Here is a 21,112-nt window from a genome sequence, read left to right as displayed (position 1 = left end):
CACCCTCCAAATTAACAAAGCGTGATTTATAATTCTCAGTTTTGGATACTTTCAATATTGATTATTTGTGACAAAAGGGTTTCTTTTATCCACAGCAGACATTAAAAAAAATAAAATTAAAAAAAAAACAGGCAAGCTTTGGGGAAGCTTGTAAATCCAATTTACATTCTGGATTGGAACTTTTTAAATCATATGATCTTCAAACAGATCTGGATAGAAAATGAAAGAGCAGACATGGTGCGTTTTTTTCCCAATCAAATAACACATTTAAACATGCAACTTTAATGATTAGACTGGCTACTTGAAGGCATATTTTACAAAAGTCATCAATTGCTCTATTTGTCCGTTCCTCTACTTTGCGATAGGCTACTTCCGGATTTATCACACTGAAAGTCCCCCCCCCGTTCATGGGACAGGTGTTGTAATAAGACAGCCAATTGATGTTCCCAGTGTACTCTGCTACTTGCTGCCGCTGTGTGAGTTCACGGAGTAGTACAGAACTTATTGTAGTCGCGCGATATCGCGAGACTTGTGCCATTATCAACCTGCTTGACACACAGCAGCGCTGAGTGCAGCCTGCCTTGCCAGGGTCGGACTGAAGCTCAAGAAACGACAAGGAGAAGCGAACATCTGGCCGCACATCATGAAAGGACGTGGGAGCTTCTAGGAAAGAACACGACGAACCGGGCAGAAATAAATGTAAGTACAGTGTTTGTGTGCTTTTAAACGGAGGAAGCGAAAGTTAAAGAGTGTCCCCTCGCCTCTTCGTTCAGCGCAGTTGCTGTGAGTTCCTCTGCTGTTTAAAAGGCTCCTAGCAATGCGTTGCCCAACACGGACATGGAGCTCGGTTTACTGCGTCCTTGGCTCCCCTGTATACTCTTTACACTTTTCTTTCTCTTATTAAAATAACTGCTGCGCGCAAAATTCTACATATGCACATTTTTCTCGACAGCATCAAACTTTAATATTCAATTCACTCGACTTTTTTTTCTTACCATCTGCCTTTTCTGTTTCGAATTAACTCCTTTTAAACAAATATTTCACAGTTGTGCGCGTGTTTCTGATGAGTGCGTAAAAGGGCCACAAAGCGTTTTTATTCTCCTCCGCGGTTGTCGGCTGCATTTCTTTCCCTTTGGTGATAAATTACCCGATTAAAAGAAGTTAGAAATTCCGTGTAATCTTGTGACACTTGTGAGTCCATTCTTTTCTTTTTTACAAGTTGTGTGTGTATGTGTGTGTGTGTGTGTGTGTAGTTTAGACCGCCTAGCACAGAGTTAACATATGGCTTAAAGAGGAGCACAGCTGGAGGTAGCGTTTCCATTGCGGTGATGTCAGAGCAGCTGACTCCACAGCTTGCAGTGTAATTAGCAAACAGAGCACCAGTTTACTCACTCTGCACTGCTCTTATTTTTTCATGTTAGCCTCCTTCCCCCGATGGACGAGTGCTATCATTCCCAGTCCCGCTTGCTTGTTCTGTAAACACCGCTGTTTTCGCGTGCGATTGGGAACGCGCCTGGGCGTCACTTATCGCAAATTTTGGAAGCTCAAGAAGTAGGCTGACTTATAACAAACCCGGAATACTTCGGATAATTTGGAGAGTGGATCCGTTTACACCGTAATACATGGGTGGGTGAGCGCAGCGTAGCGTATCCTGCACCACTGGAAAGAATGTGGGATTTATGTTCTCAAGTTGGATAAAGTTATTGCTGTAGACCTTTAGGGGAATTCATTCTTTCTGAATAAAGTTTTGTATTTGTGAATGATTTCACGAACTTGTATTTTTCTGTTTTTCTTTCTTTCTTTTTTTTACAGGTTTATTGTCTTCCAGCCTATCTTTGCTCATACTTTTAAATGATTTGGCTTACGCTATTCCTCACATTGCCTCTGCTTTTGGTTACTTTGTGTCTGCCTCGCATATGCGACGGCAGCTCCGCTGTGCCCTCTAAATGGCTTCATTTCGTTTATCCAGTATCCTGTTTTTCCTGTTTTTCATCAGGTTATGAAGGAAGAATGGAGTTCCCAGACCATAGCCGCCAGTTGCTGCAGTGTCTGAGTCAGCAGCGTCACCAAGGTTTCCTCTGTGACTGCACTGTTCTTGTCGGGGAGGCTCGATTCAAAGCGCACAGAGCGGTGCTGGCCTCCTGCAGCATGTACTTCCATCTCTTCTACAGGGACCAGCTGGACAAAAGGGACGTTGTGCATCTCAACAGTGACATTGTGACAGCCCCGGCTTTCAGTCTGCTCCTTGAATTTATGTATGAGGGGAAGTTGGAATTCAGCTCTCTCCCGGTGGAGGATGTCCTGGCAGCAGCCAGTTACCTCCACATGTATGATATAGTGAAAGTGTGTAAAGGCAAGCTTAAAGATAAGGAACTCTCCTCTCTGGATGAAAAGATAAGTGAGGGTTTGGGACTCGGCTGTCTGGACAGGGAAAATTCCTCCGAAGGCGAGCTGCACAGTAAGCAGCTCATCCGGCGACAGGCCCAGACACAGTCTCAGGGGCTTCACAGAGCCCCCCCGGCAGACGAGTTTGACATGGACAACAGCGAAGTCAGGCTGGCTGTCACAGATTGTGATAGGTCTGCATGGAGCAGGCAGAAGGCAAACGGTCACTCTGGCAGGTCCCCGGACCTTGTAGGTGTCAATTATTTGTCAGCAGAGGCCGAGCCCTGCGTCCAAACAGCTGGAAAAACAAAAGCTGATGTCAGTAGTTCCACCGTATCGCTGTCCCAGAGGTCCCGGGCTTCAGATGACATGGACTGTGCACTGGATTTGTCTTTCAAGCCTCTGTCTAGCAGAGATCCCTTACACCCCTCCTACGTCTCGGGACAGCTGGCCCTCGACAGCCAGCAGCAGGGCACTGAGCCACTTGTTAAAGACGAACACGACTTGCTGTCAGAGCAGGAGGACAGTGAGCCGATGAGCCCTGAGAGCCAGCGCTTTGGGAATAGTGCCAGGAGCTCAGTGGTGACAGGGTTCGCTGCCCTCTTCCCAGGCAACAACGGCTCCACAGCCGCCCTGCTCTCCCAGGAGGAGGACCTGATGGACGAGGAGGGGGAGGCCTGCAGAGGGAGGGAGGGCGCCCCAGGCAGGGAGGTAGAGGAGAGGAGGGGTAGGCTGCTGGGGGACAGCGAGGAGGAGGAGGAGGACGACTTGGCCTCTTCAGACATCTCCACCTCCAGCGGGGTGCTCCTGCCCCCGGGGCAACAGGTGTGTGTGTGCCCCCTCTGCAGTAAAGTCTTCCCCAGCCCCCATGTGCTGCAACTGCACCTCAGCTCCCACTTCCGTGAGAAGGACGGCGCTCGCTCCAAGTTGTCCCCCGACGGCTCGGTCCCCACTTGCATGCAGTGCAACAAGACCTTCTCTTGCATGTACACCCTCAAGCGTCACGAGCGCACACACTCCGGCGAGAAGCCATACACCTGTGGCCAGTGTGGCAAGAGCTTCCAGTACTCCCATAACTTGAGTCGGCACGCTGTAGTCCACACACGCGAGAAGCCTCACGCTTGTAAGTGGTGCGAACGGCGCTTCACCCAGTCTGGGGACCTCTACCGCCACATCAGGAAGTTTCACTGTGGCCTTGTCAAGACTCTCGCCATTGGATAAAAGACCTCTCACCAGTGCCATGACACAAGACCAAATGTCGTTTCATACACTGAAAACTACTACTGAACACTTTCCCCATTAGTACACACACGTTGGCAGGTTGTTGGAGATGTTTTTGGATTCTACCCCATGTGGCATTTCTCAAGTTAAAGATGTAGCAATGTTAAAAACTGGAGCTGTTTTCTGTGTCACAGGCATACATGATGGTCAGAAGCAGACAGTTGAAGGTGCACAGGCTGTTAGGATAAACATGGGTGCTGTGAAACCCAAGCTGGATCTGTATGGACGAAGGTGAACAAATCAGATGATGCACTTGTTTCTCTTTTGTTTGTGTCAATCTGTTGAGTTAATTTAAGGAGTATATTTGCTGAAAGAAAAAGCATCCTATGTTCGTACCCTATGGGCAAATGGGTGATAGCTAATGCTAACACATGTTAATACAATCGTCAGAGTGAGTGAGACTTTTATTTGTGCACATGGGAGATCAGAACCGTCCGCAAGTAGCAATATATGATTTTAAACTCTTATTATTATTATTATTATTATTATTATTATTATTATTATTATTTATTTTTTGGGATTTGTTTAGTCCTTAACAAGTAAACTACTATAAGGCAGCAAAACTAATGAAGTTTGACTACTGGAAGTATAACTATTTTTTTTCATGGAAGTAGAATTTTTGTTTGGTTGAAATGAAGTTGGTTAGTTTTATGTTGTTTATAACAAGAGGCAAGCAGACCATCATATCACCATATTTCCTTTCTTTTTTTGTTGCCTTGGGGTGAGATACCAGCTCTTTAGTTGCTAATGTATGTGAGCACATATCGATGGAACGGCCTTCTAATTTGCTACTTAAAAATAAGTTGTATAATCAGAGGAAGGATGGAGAGTAGTCAAAAGCTAATGCCTGTAACACTGGTGCCTACTAAAATGCTTATCACTTCACCTAGTGTACTTACTTAGACAAGAATGAGAAATATCACTATGCCTTCTTGTAAAGTTCTGTGAGTTTTCAGGCCTTTAAAAAAAAAAAAAAGAAGAAAAAAATCTGGAGTACACTCCACATACCAGGCGGTAACAAAGGTAATTGTCTACTCTGGAATGCCAATTGATCCATGTGCGACCTTAGTTAAATCATTTACAAGAATGTAATAAAAGTGCGTAAATAAAGCTCTCGTCAATTAAATAGTTATTGACTTGTTTGGGTTAAAAGAAAAACGGTTGCCGGTAAATGACCTTGTTATTTCGTGGTATGGCGTAAAGGGTACACTGACACGGTGTTTAGGGCAAACCCTCAGCAGGCAGGGAGGGAAGGAGGGAGGGAGGGAGACAGGTGGATAGTCAGTACTTTGTTGGTGTCATCAAAGCTGCGCTCCAAGTGCCATTCAGCTGAATCTACTGACTTTTCGTTCTTTGAATTAACCTTTTCACATCATAATATCTTCTTACTGTACGTGTGTACGTTACTACTGATGAAGCTGGAGCCTTTAGAGATGCTTCTCCTTGAAAGAATCTTTGGGCAGGAAATGTATTTCTTGTGTCTGTTCACATAGATGCTATCTGGATTCTTAGCAGGGGGCGTATTTGTCTAATCTGTCCTGAGAAGACTTGACCAGAATTTATTTATTAGTTTGACTTGGTTCAGGGTTTACTGTAGGTGTACTTCTTTTTCTATAAGCTTGAAAGACGCTGCGTCTTGCCTAGCGATCTTGGTACTCATTAACTGGTATTAGGGCTGTCTGTTCGTTTTCTCTGTGCAAATCGAGTTCATGTAATGGTATTTTAATATACCGTGTAGAAATCTCTGCTGGGTGTTCAAGATTTGTCACATGGAACATAGAGAAGCACTTGTTTTAAGCATGCATATAGTTTCAACACTATTGTCTAGGCTGCTATTTCTTACTATATGTATATTTAATGTAAATATATATTCTATTTATCAAACTGTTTTTGTTGTTCCGTGTTACAACATGTGTAAGGTGGAGAGAGTCAGGTGTCTTATCAAGACTGCAGTCTCTTAAAAGTGTCACGTCTTCCCCAAGGAGTTTGGTTCCTTCCCCTAGGAAACAGTTGTTCACAAGCACAGCCACACTGATACGGCACTGGCTACCTATAGAAAGGAGACAATACAGGCATTGTGCCCCCCCCCCCCCCCACCACCACCCAGGTAATTCTTAAGGGATCATTGTGTATCTCTGTGCTAGCTGTGGGGAGAAAAGGCAGTGTAAGTCTCTCTTTGCACTTTTCTGTATTGAATGGAGCCATTGGAATGTGAGAAATGTATTTAGCAAAGGGAGACCAAGGACACTGTAAACAGGTGTATTGTTTTGGAGGCATCAAAGAACAGCCCCACATCCCGGCATGCATTAGATAAATGCTTCATTGTTCATCTACATGGAGGAGATACCACAGTAATTTGATTGCACATCCATCAGGAGCATATCAGAATTATCAGAGAATTGTTTTCCAAGTGCTAGATTTAAAAACACTAAAAAATATGTCTGGCAACTGTGACAATACATGTCAAATGTAAGTGCTGACTACCTATCCATTTCAGTGTAGCCCACCCTAAGGTGTTTTTTTTTTATTTTTTTTATGTTAATTATCAAGACTTCTTTCAGGACGAGTCAAAAGCATTTTCTCTGAGAATGACCGCAATCTGTTTTCATTCTACTCCCTGACCTGCAGTCAGCGATGGGGCTTGAATGTACAAAGCTTGTGCGTTACTTTACAAGAAATGTGATCTGGCTGTTGCACTAACACTCGTGCCGTTCGCATACCCTGAGAGTTTAATCACTTCAGTAAGAACAATACATGTCAGATACATAGCTGTTGTGTAGTGTTAATAATGTCTATTTCAATCAGAACACAGGAATGTAGATTTTGTCACTGTTTTTAGTTTTTTTAAAGGAACGTTTCTTATATGGTGCAAGTTAAATTGCTTGATTCTTTAATGTACATGTGTACAGAGGTAGAAAAACTAACGATATGTGAAGAATTTCTTTTCTTTTTATTGTTTGCCGTCTTTATTTATACCTCCAGAATGATCACCAAATGTGCCTTGTAGACACGACTAGGTGTTGCATCTGGAGAAGCCCTTTTTCTATATTGTACATGTTTGCCCTTGTCTGCGGCGGTAAAGTTCACATCACAGCAACAAAAACCCATTGAAGTGATTCACAAGTGTTGTTCCTGTTTTTTCTATCATGTCAATAATCTGAGTAACGAAGTTTTCAAGTCCATTTCTTTTTTTGCTGCTTTGCAAGAGATTACATTTGAGATTTATTTGACCATTTTTGTGAATAAATCTGTTTGTGTTGAACTGAAGACATGCATTTTTGTGATTTGGCTTTTAGTAGCCAATACTACTGGGAACTAACAGTCTGTTTATTTAGTTAATGTCACTGTTGAATGTGAAACACTTGAGATTTTGACTGTTGACTTGTATGGAAACGGCGCTACTCTTGATCGAGGGCTACGTATGTTTGCCTAACTCATGCTGTATGATCTTTAAGTAAAAAAAAAAAATTACTTTACCAATACTGGAATTTTGTCCTCTGCAGGTTACAACTGTGAAATTGTGTATAATCATGAGAAATATTTATTATTGCATTTGCTTCTTGTGCAACGTTTGACTGTCTCAGTTCTAATTTGGTAAAGGAAAAAAAGCTTCTAAATGTCAAACGAAAGTCTTTTTAATAGAATTTGTAGAAGTGCCATTAGAATTTAATATAATTTTTTAATAAAGGTATATTTTATAGTAATCAACTGCTTCAGTGTTAGTGGTGTAGAGATTAGAGGACAATCTTTATGCAGAATTGACATTGCTTAGATACTGAGGCAATTTACTCTTGATCTATAACTGTATGTGCATTTTCTTTGTTTGCGCTTTTGGAGTGTGCTTGTGTGCGTGTGCTGTGGAAATGTGACAATCTTGATTTAGATCTTTCTTAAGATTATGCATAGAATTAAATGGAACAACTTTCTCTCTTTGTGTGGATTTTATTCATTTACCAATCTTTTTTTTTTGCACTCGCATTAGTTTTCACACAAGTCAATGTATCAATTTCAGACAAAATACTTTAAGCACAAGATGAGCTTTGAATTTAATAAGAAAAGTCAAAGTAGACTGATACACAGCAGCAACAATCGGCCAGATAGCGTGTGTGTGTGTGGGCAGCACTGCAATGTGTACAGAGACAACAGAAAGTGATAATACTGCTGGTCTTACAGGCCCTATCCCTCTGAAACCATAAACTCAGCTCAAGGACAGAGCAATTTCAAGCTGGGCTCCTATTGTTCCTGACCTGTTGCCAATACTCTCCAAAAGAGATAAACCGGAGATAACAAAGCCAGCTGACTTTGTTCTGTAATTATTACTAAAACTTAACTTATATCTTCTACACACACTCACACACACATCTATTTGTAAGTAAACAAACCTACCAAATGTGTGTCTACTTGAGGGATTCATGCCCATTCACTGGACATTTTCAATGGCGAGAACTTTTAATTATTTCCCCGCTGCACCATGAAAGAAATCCAGCTGCTCTGCTACGTGATCCCAATGGGGATGTGCTCGGGTTCCCACCACCCTCCCCCAATCCCAGCTCACCCCTTCTGGGAACGCCATATAGACAAGGGCCGCATCCAACTGCCCCTGCCCCCATTTATCCTACCTCCACCCCCACAGCCCCCCAAACCACGGCCCCAAACCTCGGCCTCATCCCACCACTCTATTGTGTGCATGGGTAGTAGCTCAGCCAGGCTATTGTCTGGCCCAGCTCCACAGCACGTACTTTATGCACAAACAGACGACACAGCGGCGCTAGCCAGGCAGCTCCAACATAAAGAAAACAATGTCCTCCCAAGATCATTCATAAACACCCTGAACAGCCCCAGCCAGCTCACAGTAAATAAGGGCCCTCTGCAATGCTGTGGCCACCTCACACTGTAAACATCCACAGCAGCAGGCCTCAGAGCGCTCGCTGGCACCAACATCTCACATCTGCCTAACGGGATCCAGGGCTTAGACAGCCTGGTGTGTGTGCTTTTCTTTATGGATCCAAACCTTCACATGGAAAGTAGGGGCCATGTGATAGGGCTTAGCTGCAGGGTGACGAGCTGCGATATGTGCAGTGTAACTCGATGGTGTAATAAAACATTCCTCTCAGAGGCTCAAAGCCTGGCTCATTTGGCTGTGAGTGGTTTTGTGTGTGTATGTGTGTGTGTGTGTGTGTGTTTAGAGGTACTTGAGAGAAGTTGAGAGGAAAGTTGTAAGTGTCCACCACCTCAACAAGGCCAGCGGTGGGAGCCCTTGACCTCTGAAGGGACGGACTGCCAGGGACAGCTGGTGTGGCCTGTGTTTATTTATTTATTTCTTAACAAAGGACAGGTGGTCACACTTGAAAAGGGCACACAAACAGTCACACATGCGCTTGTGTACAGATAATGCGCGCGCGCGCACACACACGCACGCACGGGTAGTTTTCTTCTCTCTCCGTATGAACACACATGCATATGGTTATCATCCACTTAATTTTGGAGGTGCAATTCTTTTGACTTTCAGAAAATCACATTGTGTCCAAGAATAATTCCCAATTAATAATATTTAGTGTGGTGTAAAAAAACAACCTCAATATGTGACCATTATTGCGAACTTGTAAGGCTGCGTTCACATTTGAAGCAGTTCTTAATCGCAATCTAAAGCTACAATCAATTGCTACAAGTGCATAAATACATATCAACTAGTGCTCTCACACTGGGTTTGCCTTTTTTGGAGTGGCTCGCCCTAACAGTGCCAAGACAGTGTGTCCTTGGTCCACTATACAGCTGTCACTTACTCACACTCGTTGACGCATATTTATAGCAGCAGCATCACTGGGCTTGACGCTTGCCACACTCAGATCACAGCTGGTCCCCACAAGAATGGGTGAAAGACAAAGCCACGTGCTCCCGCTGGCCGACTGCAGTTGGTCCTGTCTGGAGCGCCGTGGGTGATTATGTGGCCCCCTTCTCATCACAGACACCCAGCCCATACATGCACCAGGGAGAAGATGAGGACCATTCGTGGGAGGGCGGAGGGAAGCACACCGTGACCCTTTTTTTTTTTTTGTGTCTCCTTTCTTTTAATGTCACGGAAGGGGATTGTGCTGAAAACCTTGACAGCTGTGCTATGTTGTTTTGAAGGTACATAAACACATCATTATGGAGTTAACAGAGATCAGGGAGGGGAGCCTGAGCATCAGCATTCTTCCCTCTAATAAGTTAACAATGAATATGATAAATGTTTTGGATGACAGACAGGCGAGTCCTGTCTAAACCACGTCTGTAATGTTCTGTATCTGAAGTCCCAGTGAATTTTTTTTACTCATTTTTTAGATTTGGGAGACATACAAGACAAAGGGATACCTGTATCACCAATACTATTTTCTTTAAATATTGAGGCAATAGCTGAGATTAAACTGTGTGAACGGTGAATGAATGAATCACGAGGTTGTGTTCTTTGCTTTTCTCCCCTTTCTTCTAGATGCAAGGGTACTAAAGGGAGGTCCCATGCAATAATGCATCACAGGAAATTGGCTGAAACAACTTTCTGATGGTCGACACAGGGCTTCAGAACAGCGTTACTCAGCTGGTAAGACAAACTCATCTCCCAGGTCAAACAGGACCAGGGGGATGCTCACTAGACTTTGGAGGAGAGAATAGAGGTGACTAGGAGGTCAGTTCTCAGTGTAACCGTAACCATATGTGTCCATGTACAAAATGTTTGACAGACTGACAAAACAACACATTTAAAGTGAATTTAAAAGTTGGTAGAGCGGGCGCCCACATATAGAGGTTTACTCCTCGATGCAGCGGGCCCGGGTTGGAGTCTGACCTGCGGCCCTTTGCTGCATGTCATTCCCCCTCTCTATCCCCCCTTTCATGTCTTCTGCTGTCCTATCAAAATAAAGGCTGAAAATGCCCCCCAAAAAATCTTTACAAAAAAAAGTGCATGTCTAGCTCTACCTCAAAGTTATCATTAGGCAGCACATCGTAGAATTCTGGATTAAGTCAGAGACAACGGATCATTTCAAACCTTCACTAGTAATATAAGTAGTATAGTATAAGTAATATGAGTAACATATCAATAAATATACACTTGTTGGAAATGTGGGTTACTTGTTGATTTGATATATTTTTAATAAAAAAGTACATTCCTACATTTGAGAAGCCAGAAATAACAAATATTTAATAACTTTACTCAATAAACCTATTATACAAAAAAAAGTCTTCTGTACAAGTGTTTGACAGCCACTTGTGAGTTCCTTAAAGTTTTATCAAGAAATGTGCAGACAACTTGACGCCTTGCCTGCCAGCAGCTGTCTGTTCATTCAGCCAGAAATCAAGTGATGCCCTCTAACGCCAACTGCAGAGCTCCCCAAAGACTGGAGCCACAACTGGCCTGCTGAGCAGGGGATGTGACTCAACAGCTCATCGGCACACTTGCAGTAAGCTCCAGGAAATGCACTCATCCAATCCAACATCTTTAACACAATGTCATGTGATTGATGTCTATAAAGCAGTGTTCGGGACATCTGCCACCAAGAACAATTACTCACAGTGTACAATACCTGACCCTGAAAGCAGCCATCATCAGTGCCTGAGCCAACACAAAGTGATGACTGCCCCTCAAGGTCACATCCAGATGGGATAATTGTGGCCAAACTGTGCTGCAGAAGTCCTGCTACTGTTCAACCTCTGGGTCTTCTTTTTAATAAAAATACATTTGATTTAATAAATACATTTGATAGCAGATTCTCAAGGTCAGTCGTGACATGCTGGATGGGAATTTAATTTTCATTGCCAAGCCAAAACTTTCACACTCAACTAAACGGCTGAAAATATGCTTCTTTAGCATAGTGATAAGTGTGTTCTTCCAGCGAGGAAGCAGGGTTTATGCATTACCCTGAACATGGCCCAGACTGAAAGGAACTCATCCCTCAGCTGATACCTTGAAGTGTGCTGCCACCTGCTGATGTATCTACAAATCATTTGGTTGGTTGGGTAACTTTTTAAGCCAATTGGCTGATTTCCTTTGTTCAGACATCCAATTTTGTTTCCTGCATTATTCAACAATGACCTTACTGTGCGCCTACAGATGACAACATTTAACTGTATACAAAATTGTTTAAGTTTATTTCAGTCACTTTTGGAATGCAATACATAAATACATTGAGATTACATAAAAAAAGAAAGAAAAATCACAGGTATAAAATGCAGTCTAAGTAATATCATGTGAGGCAACTACGTATATTCGAGGATAAACTCCGGATCACTCCGTTGGTCTCTCTTTACGTCGAGCAACTGCAGCACAGTACTTCATCATATTGTCCGCTGTAACTGGGGATCAAAAGAGAAAACATTTTACATACATTTATTTAACAAACACTTTCCTCCCCATACTACTCACATTGTGAGCAGTTTGAGTTTCGGTGTCTTGTTTAAGGCATGAAGTGGAAAGGATATTGAACCACCAACTCTTAATAAGGCTGCGTTCACATACAGTCAGTTGGTCAGGAAAACACAAGTCTTCCCATTCAGGGGAGTGCTGTGGCGGTGTGGCAGCTGAAAAGAAAACGCAGCTTTCTGTGACAAAAAGTTGAGACCGATTCATCTTTTGAGATCCGCTAACCAGACACCACCCTGCAGTGTCTGTTTGGAGGCGGTGTGAGAGTCCCGTACAGTAAACCTCACTGGCTCCATCGCTGCCACAAGAATGCAGTAAACCGCCCAGGAGTTTGTATAACAGCTGACTTTTGCTGCAACAAGCTCCAGCACAAAGCACAGTCGCACGGCTTTTCTTTCCCTCTCTGTCAAAGGAAGCTGCCTTTATTTGCGGTCAGAAAAGTTGAGATCTATGAACGAGCTGACAGAAAGTCTACTTGTGCTACTTTGGGGTTTAAAAAGAACACAGCAGGACATCATACAAATGGGCGGCGAATCACTGGACCGATTGGTCTAGTCCGAGTGAAGCCTAAAACCATTTTACAGTTGTGCGGAGGCTCCACGCAGAGCTCTCGCCGTAGCCTACGTAAGTGGCCTGATGTCTATACTTGTGTGGCGTCGAGCCGGCATGTGTGTTTTGGGAGTGTGTGATAGAGCGAGGGAGAAGTGAGAGAGTGACCGCGATTAGCTTTGGAGCGAGTACCGACTCTAGAGTCCTAGTGAGAGAAACAAAGTATCTCCCCTGTGCTTTCTGACCAAGGTGGGAAATATGTAGCAGGAAAAGTTCACCCTCTCCTTGATTTCACGTAGTTTATGGAGAAGGAGAACCGGGAAATGAGTCGGGGGGGAAATGCAACACTACCAAGCCTCGGCTGAGTGACGTGTCGATGCGACGTGTAGTTCCATTTTTCAAGAGGTGCGCGTCAAGCTACAGCGTAAGGGTCCGGCATAGACGCAGAGGGGTCTGCGGGTCTATGCCGTCGATTTTACGCACGACTATAAAATGGCCTTAATTGCTGACCTGCTCTACCACCTTAGCCACAAAATGTGATGTCTAAAGCAAGGCAAACTATTTAAAAAAGGAACACACACATGCTGCACCAATGCAAAAGGTGCATTCAATGGAATGGTAAACCCTTCAGGGAACAAGGCTTACAATGATAATGGCTCCTGCTCACACACGAGTAACTGAATAGAAACTATTCAGTAATGGCTTACATGTCTGATAAAAATAACTCTTGTACCAATGCCCCCACCAAAAGTTATTTAAAGCATCAAATACTCACCCAGTTGGCTTGAAAGGTGGCTGTAAAAGTGTGTAGTTTGCTTCTTCATACTCAAAGATGAAGAAGCAGCTATTTACCTGCCTGCTTCTGTTGCTTTTTGATGTCTTAGCATCCAGCAAATTCACTTTCGGGAGCTCCGTTTGCAACTTCCTGGCACTACCGCCAAAACTGATTGGAACCCAACAAGGTTCCAGGTTGAGTGGGGTCATGGTTTTGGCCTGTCTACGAGTTATTCAAACATGCGATTTTCTTTGTCAAATACAATAAATCTATGACTTTTTTGGTCCACTGACATGTATGCATAAAACCCTACAGCACTGCAGTCTGCTGCCAGAGAGGAATACCCTTCCCAGAACAGGTTAGAAAGAGCTTGCACCCCAAATCTCATAAGCATGTCTTTAATAACAAAGAAAGCAATTTTCCAAGTGACATCCAATTAACCGCACAATGTACAGTCTGAGTTTAAAAAGGGATCTAAGTATACTTTACGACAACTAGAAAAGAAAGAAAAATACCGCAGCTGAATTCCAGCTAAAGATGCACTGAAATGTCTTTAAGAGCAATATTTTCCTGCCTACATTAGCTGATAAAGATATTGCATTTTAATGACACAATAACACAAATGCAAGTCCAGAAGAGACGAAGCTTTGCAGACATGCCTAGTTTTTAAAATATGAATTCTATAACTAATTTGACAGTTGTATCTAGGGCTGGACGATTAACCAAAAATGTATCGACACTGAAATTCTGAAGCTGTTATGGACGCATTTTTCCCCATGACTATAATTCGATAATCTATTCCTGTTGATGGGCCTATTTTCTCCTTAAAAACATTCTACCGCGGGTGTAGTCACGTGACTTTGCCCGGACCAGTCAGCCGCATGGAAAGCATAATGGAGGATAACTCAAACACAGAGTCCGAGTCAACTGAGCAACTTGTGCCCAAAAGAAACAGTCAGTCGTCTGGAAACATTTTGGCTTCAGAAAATATGATTTAGAACAAAGTGATTAATTATTAATATATGCTGTCACAATTAGCCATACATAAGGATTACCAATAACACTAATGTAGAGACGGCTTTTTAAAAACACATATGCATAATACTGTATACATGTATTATGTCTGTGCATTAGTATGTGAGTGAACTGATAGAAAAAGGAAAATCAAATTTGGACTTACTCTATGATGGTGCAGACAGAGCAGCAGAGGCTGGAGCAGCTGGAGCACTGTCGAGTACAGGAGGAACAGGCTAGACGGTCACATTGGGAGCATGGTGTCCTGGACCCCTGGCTCTTGTGACATACACAGCAGCCTGTAGGAGCCCCTGGTGCACCTAGAAAAAAAGCACACATCCATAAAGCACACTGGGTGAGCATTTAGCATAAAAACATAACCAAACCGAGCATCCAAATCTGTGACAACCCTGACACCTGCTGACGAAACGCATGAACTGAACTATCCATCAGCTTTTGGCCTTAAGAGTAAAGTGACCTCTTGTACTCTAAGACAAAAACACTCCTGTAATTGCAGTTGAGAAGTGATCTCTCTTTCGTCCAGTTCTGAAAAACAAAAACAGTGTGTGTGTGTGTGTGTGTGTGTGTGTGTGTGTGTTTTGCAGCCCTCAGTACCCAATGATTGTGCGTCAGATCCTTATTACCCAGTAAAACAGGGAAATTTGACCCAATTACATTCAGCAAGTATTTAGGTGGTCATTAAAAAGGGTAACTACTGTTTTTTTCAACCCTATTTTTCCTATATATTTGTGTCTAAGTGACTGATGGAACAACAATCTTTGAAATTGGTCTTAAGTATTAAGCAAGATAGCTGCAGTCGGCAGCGGCGAAACGAGCTACAATCAGTGAAGGCTTGTCAATAGAGGGCGCTGCCCCCCATCAGTATGATGGAAATATTTGTATACAAAAATGAAATAAAAAATAAAAGTTTACTCATGCGATGTCCTGGCTGGTAGTAAGAGCCTCAGCATTTAAAGGGATACTTCACCGATTTAGCATTCAGCTTTGTATCAGTAGAAACCCGATAGTATTTCTGAATGACCGTGCCTCCCTCCCTCATGTCCCCCTGAGACGAGAGATCTCTGCATTTGGGGCCTGGAAAAAAAATCTTCCGATGACGTAAAATGACGATTTTTGCGTCATCGGAAGATTTTTGGGCCAGAGGCAAGGACTACAGCCAGTAGTAGGATCTACTTCTGTATGTTTTCAACACGCCCACAGGGGGTTGGACTGCAGAGTCTCGCCGAGGTATTCCGAATGAAAACGACTGTCAGCCATCTTGAATCTTCGCTAAACAGGCTCTCGGTTTTCAGCAGAAAACATTAACAATTATCTGCATTCAAACTACCGGACGTGTGTACCACCGGGATACATCGGTACAGATCGGAGAATATGGAGGAAACGTTATTACAGACGCAATACTCGGCACACTACGCTGAAGCGCTTCGCACGGAGACCAGCGGTGTCGCTCAATGCCGCCGGCGGCTAGGGGACATCCTCATCGGCTAGGTGGAAAGCTAACGCTAGCTGTCCACCTGTCCCATCCATCCTGCTTGCAAGTGTCTGCTCATTAAACAAGCTGGACTACATCCTCCTTCAACGAAACTCCTGCTGTGTTTTTGTTGTTGTGGAAACATGCCTGAACAACAGTGTACCGGAACCGGGACTATCCAGCTACCAGGCTGCTCTCGCCGGCCCGTGGAGGTGGGCTGTGTTAAACGGACTGGTGTAGAAATAAAATCCAACTAGCTACTGCTAACTGCTGGTGGAGCTTGTGACTGTTAAATGCCGACCATTCGACATTCCACGCTAATTCACGCCTGTGTTTATACTCAGTGTTTAGCTACACCAATGCTAGTATGCGTTAGCTGAACTTTACGGATCCTGCTTGCAAGTGTCCGCTCATTTAGACCACAAACTGGACTACATCCAACTTCAACGAAACTCCCAACGTGAGTTGAGAGACTGCTGTGTTTTTGTTGTTGTGGAAACATGCCTGAATAGTGTACTGGACTGTCCAGCTACCAGGCCTGCTAGCCCTCCGAGCTAGAGATGCTCTGTCGCCAGGTAAAAGAGGTGGGCTGTGTTAACACCGAGTGGCGCAGAAATGTGGTGATTTGTATCCATTTAACTGCTAACTGCTGGTGGAGTTTGTGACTGTTAAATGCCGACCATTCTACATTGCACGCTAATTCACGGCTGTGTTTATGCTCGGTGTTTACAGCCCACCAAGCGCTAATGCCAGTATGCGTTAGCTGAACTTTACGGAGCCTATAAAGTGTGTGTACTAAATGTAGCCTGTTTCGTATGTCGTTTTTATATAATCTCGTTGAGTCACGATGAAACGTTGTTTCATGTATATGGTTGAAATAAAACACGCTTGAGTTGAGTTGAATGCCTCGGTCTGTCTGTGAAGCGGTAGGCGTGGCTTGGGAGTGGACTCAAAGCAACGAAGCAGGTGCATTCTGGGATTTGGTGTTTTTCATCCATATAAGACCAAAACACATTTTCTGGCTTTTTTCGGCCTAGAAGGCACCAATTTAAATTTTTTTTTTTTCACATTTCTACTACATAAGTGACCCAATTTAAAGATATATTCAGCTTTCCAGCGGTGAAATATTCCTTTAATAAAAAAAATAAATAAAATGGCTTTAATTAGTTAACTATTCTATGTTTTAATGTGTTTCATGGGCAGGGATGCTGGACAAATGGATGTCTATCTGAGTCCTTAAACTTTTGGCAAGCATGTGATCTGAAGCTGGTCTCTAATTGGTTTCTTAAAAGATTCTCCTCCGGGCGCAGCTTTCCTTGTCGATGTAGACAGAAATTTTGTGGAGCAGACAAAAACAACGTGCAGGAAACATTTTTTTGAGTTCTCTGCAGTCAGCTACAGCTGAGTCCGTTGCTAGTGCATACAAGACTCAGGTGACTTTGACCCCAATACGGTCAGAGAAGAAGGAGCCCTGGCCATGCTACTGGAGGATCAGGATTTTAAGTTCTTTCTGGAACTTCATCACCAAATCATGCCACATGTAGACTTCCTCTATGCCAAGCTCCAGAAGAACATAATTGATTTCGGTCCACATCAAAGGGAGCATCCAACAGGAAATACAAAAAGATCAGGTAACTGTAATATAATTATTTGCTTTCTCTCATTATTAACTCTCTTGCCAATATTATAATAAATTCTTTGTCCATTGCAGAAACTCTCTCCATTCCATTGGAGAGCCAAACAGTGGTTCTCAGGCCAACAAAGAGGCGCCGGGCGCTCAGTCCAGAAGACCGTGAAAGGATCGCAGCGGAGGGGAGTTTGTTATAGAAATCTGTCAAAATACCATTTTATATTGTTGTGCTGCAGAGATGTCCTGCCCACATATCATATTCTACAGACTCAAGAAAACATTTGTTTGGTATAAATACTTATAAAAATCATAAATTTAATATTTTACAACAGCAACCTGAAAAGAATAAATTGGCAACATAAAAGTCACTATCTTCTTAGGTTTGTAACTTGAATCTTGTATCATATTGTCTCTCTTCTTAAATACAAAATACATTAGTTGTTTAATCAAGTGGTGCTGGTTTTGCCCAGTTTCAAAGTACTGCTTTGTATTAATTTGTTCCCCCCCCCTCACCAAAAAAAAATAATCACCAGCTGCCACTGGCTACAATGTATATTAATGGGCAATTGTCCAGCTTGCATTTACCTTCACAAAAGTGCTTGTTTTGTAACTGACAGGCTAAGATGAATATTCTAAGTGTCTGACAACGTTATGGAAAGGATTTCTAAGGAGACAGACCTTTCTGTTAAAGAGGAAGATCCTTTTTTAAAACATTATGCGAAATTACACTCGCTAAACCCACCAGACTCCATGTAAACAGTAATTTTAGCATCGTAAAATACACTTCGAAGTCGACAGAAACTAAATAAAACTATGAAAAGACGTTTTGGGTCTTCTTTCCACTTTTCCAACCATCACAACTGTAGTTCTGGTTGAAATAAACAGTTTACTAATTTACATGTGAAAATAGGTTGCTCTATACACGCTAAAAGTATTGCTTTTTTTTTTTTTTTAAATAGAGTCTGGTGGGTTTAGCGCTAGTGACTTCAGAGCTGTTTCTGGTTAAACAGAAACATCTCAAAGAAGTTTTAAAAAAGGTCCATCTCTGAAGGAATCCTTTCCATGATGTTGTCAGTCACTTAGAATATCGATCTGAGCCTGTCAGTGGTAAAACGAGCACTTTTTTGAAGGTAAATACAAGCTGGACAATTGCCCTATTAACTTACATTATAGCTTGTTTCACCGCTGCCGACTGCAGCAATCTCACTTAATACTGGACCAATTTCAAAGAATGTTGTTCCATCAGTCACTTAGACATACAAAAAAAAAACTTCAAAAAATAATTAGGAAAATAGGGTCCAGGTTAAAAAAAACTAAACAAACAGTTACCCTTTAAAAAGGACAGATTTGATAAAATGTGAACCTATCTTTAATTGATAACGAACCTTCAGTTTTGGACTTTGTAACGGTCTTGTTTGGAGAGGTTCAGTGAGTGCTTCAGGTACTCTAAAAAGATCCACTTTTATTGGTTGCCTTTAGTATGTTTTGGAGGACCAAGGTACTGCTCTGCTTACATCAATAGATGTCACTGTTCTTACATATTTTTAGACTACTATATTAGAGTCAATCCCACCAATGTTTTCTGTTTCAGTGACTACCATCTGCCCTGTCATAGATTGTGGACCTTGCCCAAATGGGTTTACACTAACACCACCAATACCCGCCCTGCATAGCAGCCCAATTGGTTGAGGTTAGGCATTGACTTTGAGTGGTTAAACACAGTATAGTCCATTGGTCAGGGGATAGGACCTGAAAAATTCAGGTTCCGGTACATTGCACAAGCATGGATGCCTGGCCAATCCTAGCGCTTGAATGCTATGCAGGGCAGATCTTGCCAAGAAAGCCAGTGGGATTTAATAATAACTTGTGGCTGGGGGTACCTATTGGAGTAGGGTTGTACAGTGAACTCATGGTCATGTTCAAGGAAAACAGTTTGAGATGATTTAACCTTTTTAACACATCTTGCTGGAAGTAGCCATTAGAAGATGCACTGTGGTCATAAAGAGATGATATGGTCACCAATAATACTCCGGTAGGCTGTGGTGTTTAAACAATGCTCAATTGGCAGTAAGGGGCCCAAAGTGGGCCAAGAAAACATCCCCCAAACATTACACCAGCAGCAGCCTGAACCGTTAACACAAGGCAGGATGGATCCATGCTTTCATGTTTACACCAAACTCTGACCCTACCATCTTCATGTTCAAAAAGTTCCTTAAATCACATTTCTTCCCCGTTCTAATGCTTGGTTTGAACTTCAGCAGGTCATCCTGACCATGTCTACATGCCTAAAGGTATTGAGTTGCTGCCACGTGATTAGCTGTTTAGATATTTGCGTTAATGGGCAGCTTGACAAGTGTACCGAATATATTCCCTGTATACTATTCTTGAAATAGATGGATGAATGTTTGGCTGGCTACTGTGATTGCTGAAGGGGACACACGTATCCTTTTATTTGACACATCAGAAAAGATTTGTCATGCGGTCTTGCAGTGTTGCCATTCCTGAGTGTGACAACATATTTTTCTCAAAATATATCTGGAGTGTAACTTAGTGATCCTTCCACCTGCCTATCCGTTCAGACTCACCTTGTGCAGCGTTTGCTCTTGTCAATCTCCCATCATGTCCAATCAGTGTCTGTCCTCTCAGCAGTGTCTGGCTGCATGCAGGTGTCTCAAAAAGTCCAGTGGGCTGCGGATCGGTGCATCTCTCCTCTCCAGTCCATATTTTGCCCACCACAGCCTTGGCACCGTTGAAGAGCAAGTTCTTTGTCTTTGCTATAAGAAAATATAGACGTGACTAACTAAGCTGACCACTCCGGGGAACCCTAAAAATTATGTTTACGGCACATTAAAGTCAGCCAGGCAGCATTGTAACGTTAGTTGTGTAGCTAACGTTATGGCGACTAAACCAGGAATACAGCTAAGTCTTACCGTAAGTTTTTAATGTCAAAGGCCCAACTAATAAGGTCATCTACTAAGTATAGTAGCTAAACTACTAATCTTTATAGGCACATGAACAAATGCACCAAAAGTGACCACCGCAACCGTTTTATGGTTGCATATGGGTGATTTGTATACAACGACTACAACGCAAGCAACTAACGTTAGCAAATGTGCACAACGATGACGCTAGCATTAGCGTAGAGTAACTTACCGTAGATTTCTTGCCTGTATTTGTTGCCAAACACACCATAATTATTCAGCTCCTGTTGTCCAACATGTATTTTGTATTGGGAAGAGAAGGTTTCCGGAAAAGGACAAGCGCGTTTAGGCATTTTCTCAGCAAAAAAAGTCCCGCTGTGGTACTACGGACTTCCACAATTGTTTGTTGCGGGAAAATTGCAATGGAGACAGCAATGAGCCAATCACACACATCCTTTATTGTCACATGAAAGCTCAGAGCCTATCCGAAAACTGTTCTGCTGTCACGTGATGTTTGGTTCTAAATTGACTACCGTGCTGCCTTCATGGGCTGCCGCGAATTTTGTATATCCTATTTTTAATTAAGAAGAATAAAAAGCTGACGATTGGTGTCCTAATACACACAACTCTGTGTGGTTTACGGATTTTTACATCAACTGATAATGTTTTCCAT

At 42.8% G+C, this 21,112-nt stretch overlaps 2 protein-coding genes across 2 annotated transcripts; one reads left to right on the top strand and one right to left on the bottom strand.

Annotated features, from left to right (window-relative positions):
• The first annotated feature begins 381 nt into the window (after positions 1-381).
• zbtb42 (zinc finger and BTB domain containing 42) lies at positions 382-7,596 on the top strand. The gene is made up of 2 exons (XM_039786593.1): positions 382-699; positions 1,997-7,596. Exon 2 carries the CDS (start codon positions 2,011-2,013, stop codon positions 3,604-3,606), a length of 1,596 nt encoding a protein of 531 aa, XP_039642527.1. The 5' UTR covers positions 382-699; positions 1,997-2,010; the 3' UTR covers positions 3,607-7,596.
• A 4,162-nt stretch (positions 7,597-11,758) lies between these two features.
• Positions 11,759-20,882, bottom strand: siva1 (SIVA1, apoptosis-inducing factor). The gene is made up of 4 exons (XM_039786827.1): positions 20,672-20,882; positions 20,104-20,292; positions 14,563-14,716; positions 11,759-11,991 (listed from the first exon to the last, which is right to left on the bottom strand). The coding sequence occupies exons 1-4, from the start codon at positions 20,790-20,792 to the stop codon at positions 11,943-11,945; spliced, it is 513 nt and encodes a 170-aa protein (XP_039642761.1). The 5' UTR covers positions 20,793-20,882; the 3' UTR covers positions 11,759-11,942.
• Positions 20,883-21,112: the final 230 nt, after the last annotated feature.

The sequence above is a fragment of the Perca fluviatilis genome, chromosome 20 (genome assembly GCF_010015445.1).
Source record: "Perca fluviatilis chromosome 20, GENO_Pfluv_1.0, whole genome shotgun sequence".
Taxonomy (NCBI): domain Eukaryota; kingdom Metazoa; phylum Chordata; class Actinopteri; order Perciformes; family Percidae; genus Perca; species Perca fluviatilis.
The sequence above is the reverse complement of the archived record's forward strand: the minus strand, read 5'-3'. Positions and strand labels throughout refer to the sequence as shown.

What these genes read in the sequence shown, in the direction of transcription:
- zbtb42 (XM_039786593.1), top strand. Translation starts at nt 2,011, where the DNA reads ATGGAGTTCCCAGACCATAGCCGCCAGTTGCTGCAGTGTCTGAGTCAG.
- siva1 (XM_039786827.1), bottom strand. Translation starts at nt 20,792, where the DNA reads ATGCCTAAACGCGCTTGTCCTTTTCCGGAAACCTTCTCTTCCCAATAC. An exon ending in ATACAGGCAAGAAATCTACG is followed by an intron (nt 20,293 to 20,671) that starts GTAAGTTACTCT and finishes ATTTTCTTATAG; the next exon opens with CAAAGACAAAGAACTTGCTC. An exon ending in AAGAGCAAACGCTGCACAAG is followed by an intron (nt 14,717 to 20,103) that starts GTGAGTCTGAAC and finishes CTTTTTTTCTAG; the next exon opens with GTGCACCAGGGGCTCCTACA.